The sequence below is a fragment of the Ooceraea biroi genome, chromosome 1 (genome assembly GCF_003672135.1).
Source record: "Ooceraea biroi isolate clonal line C1 chromosome 1, Obir_v5.4, whole genome shotgun sequence".
Lineage (NCBI taxonomy): Eukaryota > Metazoa > Arthropoda > Insecta > Hymenoptera > Formicidae > Ooceraea > Ooceraea biroi.
The window spans coordinates 16,408,950-16,416,079 of record NC_039506.1 but is presented as its reverse complement, the minus strand read 5'-3'; the positions used below and the strand labels follow the sequence as shown (position 1 = coordinate 16,416,079).

At 42.2% G+C, this 7,130-nt stretch overlaps 1 protein-coding gene across 1 annotated transcript; it reads right to left on the bottom strand.

Moving 5' to 3' along the window:
• Positions 1-549: 549 nt before the first annotated feature.
• Positions 550-5,297, bottom strand: LOC105274935 (pancreatic triacylglycerol lipase). The gene is made up of 4 exons (XM_011331428.3): positions 3,003-5,297; positions 2,519-2,866; positions 2,131-2,373; positions 550-2,047 (listed from the first exon to the last, which is right to left on the bottom strand). The coding sequence occupies exons 1-4, from the start codon at positions 3,049-3,051 to the stop codon at positions 1,626-1,628; spliced, it is 1,062 nt and encodes a 353-aa protein (XP_011329730.1). The 5' UTR covers positions 3,052-5,297; the 3' UTR covers positions 550-1,625.
• Positions 5,298-7,130: the final 1,833 nt, after the last annotated feature.

The following is a 7,130-nucleotide window of genomic DNA, read 5'->3' as shown; positions in this document are numbered from 1 at the left end:
TATTATATTATATCATGCGGTAGCACTATTGATACGAATAAAAGTTAACACGCTCGATAAAATTTAGATAACGCGACCTAAAATAGACGTCTTTTCAATCAAACGTATTCCTATCTGGGACGTTCTGCATCTGGATTTTTTCAGTCTATCTGTTCCAAGCCGGGGCTTTTGTTCATCTCAGATCGCTGACTTGCAACTGGCAAGCCTATTGTTCATTCATTAATGAAACTCCCCTGGGAATGGAAATATTCGCCGCCTTATCAAATCTGTAGATATCGCATGATGAATTCAACGATGAGAATCAATCACTTCAATTTGAATATTTTATACCTATCGATTGTAAACTCGGCGCGTAATACGTTAATTAATATTTCTTGAATATTTCCAAACTATCTTTTTAACGTGTACCATTGTTTAGTGTATTAGAAGCTCGTATCTCGTGAGTCGTATCGTGAGTTTGATGATGTCGCGATTATCACGTTATTAATTAAAGATAATCAATTGTTTGCTTGGGTGGTTCGATTTCGGTAATTAAAGAAAGACACTTGATATTTTGTAAAAGTATAATAATTATATTTGTACATTAGTGCTCTGTTATAAACAAGTATAAATTTTATCACAATTTATTGCATTGCTAATATCATGCGGATGACTGTGACCACCAAACGTCATGGATTTGGAATGCGGAATGTTTAATGCGCGTTTTTCGAATAATAATAATGGCTGCCATTTATGCGTCAGAGTCGCGTAATTATCGCCGTCTCTGCGATCAACATCGTTCGCGTGCTAAAATTACTCGAAGAAGAAAATTCTCGTTTCCCTCTTACTTGACAAAATCGCTTTTATCTGTCTTCTCTTTTGCAACTTTACCTCGTGCATTATATATGAAAATGATAAATATCTACGTCTGTTTACTCGAAACAGCCCGGAGCCTAAAATTCAGCACGCGGGTTTAATCCGACTGTTTCCCGCATCGTCTTATTATCTTTGTTGCTATGCGCGATGTACACGAGAGATATATTACGATAAAATTTAATGCATCGCAGCTAAGTTTGCAACCGGTCCGAGCAATTCGCGTTTTGAGAGGCCGCGTATTTCGCCGGGTGTTTGCGCGTACGCACCGAAGCGTTCGAGTCGCTGCGAGGAAACGGACAACGAGAGAGAAATTGATACGTACATTTAACGCGACTTGACTTGCATTTTCCATGTATCCTTCCGAGTATTTTGCACTGCAGATGAAACGTTATGATGCGTTTTACGTGATGCGAGACGCTTTTGCAAAATACGTTCCACTCTTGCAAATTTACGCGGGCGAGTTGGCTCGACGATACACGTAGCGAAACGTCGGGGTGCCACTCTCCGTTCTTGTGATAAATGCTACTGATCTTCCGTTCAGACAAAATATAAGAATGCCCCGGTGCAAGTACGCGGCGATACTCGACGTGCTCGGCGAAACAGCCGCTGCGGGCGGAAACGAAATTACGCACCGTGAACGCGTCCGATCGATTGCTGAGAGAAACGAGTTTAGCCCGGCGCGGATCTCCTTCCTATTCCACAATGAATTTCCAAATCCAGAATCCTCGCTGACGGCCGGTGGGCAGACTAAATTTTTCAGATCGTCACTCTCACGGGTCCCTCGCGAGCAGGCCCTTAGCGAACGGGAACGCCGACCGGGTCATCAAAAAGTAGTTACCGTGGCCATTGAAAAGTTTGTGTCCGCCCATGATGGACGTGTGTTCCTTCTTGCATAAACCCAGTTGCCATCGGAGGAAAGAATTGCATTTCCTCCCGTGAAATCCTACGTCGCTCAGGATGGACTCGGCGTAGAACCTGTAGGAGCGTGCATGGGAACACGAGCCACCGATGTCTATCAGACAGCCAAGCTGCTTGGATCCTCCGTTGGGGAAGAAATCGACATCGCCGATAGCCGCCAGGAAGCCAAGCAGGCCACCGTTCGTGTGAATGATCTCCACGTAAGTCGCGTCGCCGCTCGATATCCTGGATCCTGGACCGGCCAGATAAAAGCCGGGAAGAGCCGGATCCAGTCCTGAAACGATAGATTCGCGCCGCGTTAGGAATGCTCGTGATTAGTTGGCTATGCCAATTGATTCCTACGCGAGAGAGACTCACCCACGACATAGTTGACATCGCCCTTAGCGAAGCGAGCAGCTAGTCCAGATACGTGAGCGCCAAGAGAGTGGCCGATGAGCGTGGTTTGCGACAGGTCCAGTCCGTGCTTCACCAGAAAGTCGATCATGCTGGAGACGAACATACCGACCATTTTGACGCGCGTGCTGGCCCAGATGTAAGGCCTGATGCTTATCTTGCTCCAGTCGATGACGATGACGTTGTAGTCGTCATGCTTAACATAAGCTGTAATGAAAAACATTCTTCGATTTCATCCAGCTTAACTTGATGCATACATTTACATGAAGAAATTCAGTGCTTAAGTTTTCATGAATGATTTCTGCATTATAAAATACTGTGAAACATTTGTAGACCGTGAACGTTTACGTACCATCGCGAATCAGAGTGCAGGCTGCGCTGTTGCGAGAATTCATCCATCCGTGAGTTATAAAACGTGTGGGTTTTTTGGGATCAAAAAAGCTATTCTTCAAGGCGTTCTCGTCGTCGAGATAGAGTGGCTTCGGATCGGTAGGATTGTCTTTCGTGTACAGGAAGAAAAAGACGCGGTTCGCGAGATCCTTTTTAGTTTCGTCAAAGCTTTCGTCGTCCTCGTCATCTTCGAACGTCAGCCGCACCAAATTCTCATTGTCGTCGTACACGTACGCCACCGAGTTTTCGAATTTTTCGTAGTCCAATTGAGTAAAAATGTCGTTAGACGTCTCCTTTTCCGCTGGAAGCCCTGCACAATTATAAAACGCTTAGTTTACTGCTTCAGGCAAACTGTGAGAAGCGAGATTACAAAGAAAATGCAAGTTATGTAGCAATATCACAACAGAGATTTTCGTGAAAAAGGAAAGAGCAAATGTTATTTTTACCAGTCGCAACGCAGGCGAACAGTAAGCCAATCAAGACAAGTATCTGCATCTTTGCGATTGTGTCGTGATTCTGTTGCTAACGCTGCACTTGCTGCCGTTTATAAAGCTTTATTCGGCTACTTTGATGTACTTCAAATTTCTCGATAAGATAAATGCCTATCCATTTTTTATGTATCGCAACTACATGATATTGTTTGATATCTCATTTGCCGTTAATTACGCTCGCTACGGTATTTGTTGCACATCTTAACAAATTATCTCAATTAATAAGATTTTGGATACTTTTTATGATTCATGAGCTTTCATTTTTAGAGCTTTCTGGTTTAGTATGACAATGGACGTCAAATTGTAAATTTCAAATAAAAAGCATAAAGTTGTTGATTTACTGTATCATCAAATGTTTCGTTTAAAAGAAACGTTTACAATAGTTTCAGAACCTTTTAAAAGCACTTTTCATCAACTAAGATGATTTAAAGAAAACATTTCGTCAATGTACAAAAATGAGATTACACTTTTTCGATCACAATAAAATATAGCCAAAGTATCTTTAGGAATAGCAATTAAAAGCGGAATTATTTACCGCGGTAGATAATAACGATCGATAAAATGTCATTTTTTTCAATGTCAATTATTTGATCCGTGCTGTCCGGTTCTATTGCCGTGTCGCAATTTGCCATTTTTTCGCATCTGCTTCGTGCCATAAATCAATCTTAATCTTCATAGATTACTCGATAGGCTTAATCAGCGAATGTTATTGAGTGGACAAAGATTTTTCTTGAGACTAATAATTAAAAATCTTAAAAATCACATATCGTAGTTATTAATAGATATTTACATGAGCACAATAGTATAATTAATCCATCAGATAAATAAACAATTCAGCTTTGATTATACGCTGGGACAATCAATCATCTGTATCTTGCTATCTGTATTATAAATTCTTTTTTGAGACAACGAAGAGAAGATTAATAATTCATGTTTTGATTATTAAATCGCATTTTGAAATGTGCACCTTTTGACCATTTGTTTTCGTGATAATACGGGATAAATACATTCAGCTGCAAGCGCATCAAAAAAGAATGATAATATACTTTAAGACAAGACAGTACGAAACAACAAAAAGCGTAGATAAGATGTAAGCAAGAAAGAAGTAAACATGTTTGCAATAGCCAGTATATTAAACATAATCTAACATAAATTAAAGAATATTATTGATAAATAGAGATAAAATAAAAACTAGATATACGTTCTAGATAGACGGTTTATTGTGTCATAATTGAAATTAATTGAAAACTTGCGCATTTGGAAATTTTGGAAAAGTGGCATACACGCCGGCCATACAGGAGAGAGGAGGGAGGATCGAAATAAATTCCGAGATATGCATAAATCTCGGCAAGTATTATCAACAAAACACCAATATCAAACATCTGGCGAAAAATGGCGATAAGCAACGATATCGGATTATTCGATCGATCAATCAGTTTATTCCGTTATCAACTTTTTTCCGCATGCAGCTTCGGCTTGCAAGGTGAGTAGCGAACGTTACGACTCGCGCTTAAAGGAAAACGTCCTTCTAAACGTGCGTGTTTTCCCACCGAGACATTTAATTCGCCCGGACTTCGCGGCTTTTATTCGTAATTGAGTCCTACGGTGACTGCGGCCCGTCGCGTTTACGTAAATTTTAAAATATTCCAATTAGTATAATGAAATTAGCGCGCTTACGAGAATTTCGCAGCATTAGCCGGAACGGAGGAGAGCGATAACGTGTCTATGAAAATTTTCATTTGCACATTGACGCGAGAGACTGTTAAGCGAGCGCAGGAGGATTAAGAGACGGAAACCTGTTGTGGCGTGTGTTCTTTTTAAATGCCGCGGCGGGTTCTCGCCCTCTTCTCGGGCGGTTACATTTCTCAGACAGAATCAAACAGGTTCGCGCACAGTGCACACGGGATAAAAACCAGTTTTAACGAGGCGCTTGAAATTTTTATTGTACACAGAGCGCGCTTCGCATCGGGATGCACCCGATACAAATGCTTTGCGATCTGCAGCGGTTATCGCCTTTGTTCCGCGCCGCGTTTACAGGTGTTGAATATTAAAATGAGATGAGTTTATCGGAAAAATCCTATCGGGACGCGATCGGCTTACTTTCTCATTTACTTTCGCCTATCGCATTATTTGCAGAGCGATGCGCACCGATGTAATTAACGGCAAGAGTCTGCGTTGGTAAATATCGTTATATTTTTTATACGTACTTCTTGCGTGGGCTTACCTCGAGAATACAAAAAAAAAAAGAAAAGAAAAGAATAAAACTCGAGATTAGTCGGCGACATTTTTATATTGAGATTCTCTCGGAAATTGATTTTTTTTCTTGCACGCAAAAAAAGAGTAAAAAGGACTTTTTGCATTTTTCGGCAAGGCGTAGGCTCCTACGCTAGACTGGCGCAAAATTATGCTTAGATGACCGAAGACTCGACGTCCACGGTGCAGGCGCTTGCGTGAAGCTCGAAAATGAGGGGGAAAGCAGGGGGAGCAAAGTGGGTGGTGGTCTGGCGGCGACGGGGGAAGAGGGTTTGGAGCTGTGAAAGCGAGGGCGCCTGCAGTGACTAGCCTCCATCGATTTACCGTGCGGCGCCATCTTGCCACCCTACGCCACGGGGGTTGACCACCCCTCAGCACCCCTTTGCCCCCCTACACCGCCGCCCGTCGGGGTCACCCCCCTCGAGGCAGAGGCAGACATTTTGAAAAATGATTCCGAAAGTCATCGTGGCCCGCACTGGCGTTTTTTAGCGGGCTCGACCCAGCCCGCCCGGCTCGCTCGACATCCCTCTCTTTCGCGCTCGGACTTTCGCACTCGAAGAGCAAGGAAAGAAAAACGCGCGACAAAAAGGGACGAAAACTAAAACTCGCGGCAAAAGACGCGGAAATAAATGAGCACGAAAGCGAGGCTAGAGTCTCCGGTTATTAAGGCTCGCTTTCGAGCGATGAGATTCTCGCAACACTCGCCATCCGGCTTGCACTCCGGCAAAACGCGTCAATTTCTTCTTTTTTTTATTGTCACGTCGACTCGCATGACGATCGTTGTTTCGCGAACAGTAATCATCAATCAACGCTACACGCTCGTCCAGAGTTATCGCGCTCTAAGTATTCATCGGCGTGACGGCCAATATTTCTTTAGTTTGACTTCTGGAAATATCGACTACTAGCAAAGGGACGGAGAGAGACGCACTTTACTTTGTTTTACTTTAATCTATATGGAGCGATATCGCCGCGTAGCGCGGAAAATTTATGATTACCCCTATATAACGCTGTGTCGAGCTATCTGCAATTATGCATACGAGTAGTTTTATCTGCGTTCAAATACTAAACAGTTGGCTTCCTAGAATTACTTTCGTGGGAACGTTAATCCCCGTAATTGCAGCTTCGATATCACGCAGGATGATTCAAAATTCGCGTCTATGTTCCGCGTTGCCATTATTCGCGTAAATGCTTGTATCGAATTAAATTAAATCTCTTGCACGGAATGCTTTTTCAGTAGCTGTTACTTGTCTTATCTCTACACATGTAATTTGTGCGTCCGAATGAAAGTACGGAGCACTTGAGGAGATCCCAACAATTTACTCGAAGAACGTGATATTTTAAATGGACGGTTGCAGCTGTGGCTGGACATTCTGAATCGCGAAAGAGACGAGGAACAAAGGTCGACAGGAGAGAAAGATTTCAATCGCGTCTACCAATCGTAGAATAAACAATACGGGCTTTCGCGAATGCACAGTACGGTCGATCGACTCTCGATTAATCAGAAAAAAATTCTTGTTTTCGCAAAAAAGGATCACCATTCGAGACGGCGCAGGAACAAGAGCTCCTGAAGTCTCATGGGAAAAATGTGATGCGCAGGGGAATAAAACATGCAAAACATGATAAAAACGAGAACGAAAATAATTTATCGAATCATCTTTATTAATAGCATCGTTGTTATTATAATGGCGATTTTATACAAAAAAAGAGCTGTAATATAGATTGCCGCAAATTTTTTAATAACGTCCTATTTATAATCCACTCGGACAATATGTAATCTGCATTACAACGAAAGTATGTCAAAGAGAGTTTTACCTTTTTGTGTTTATGTGT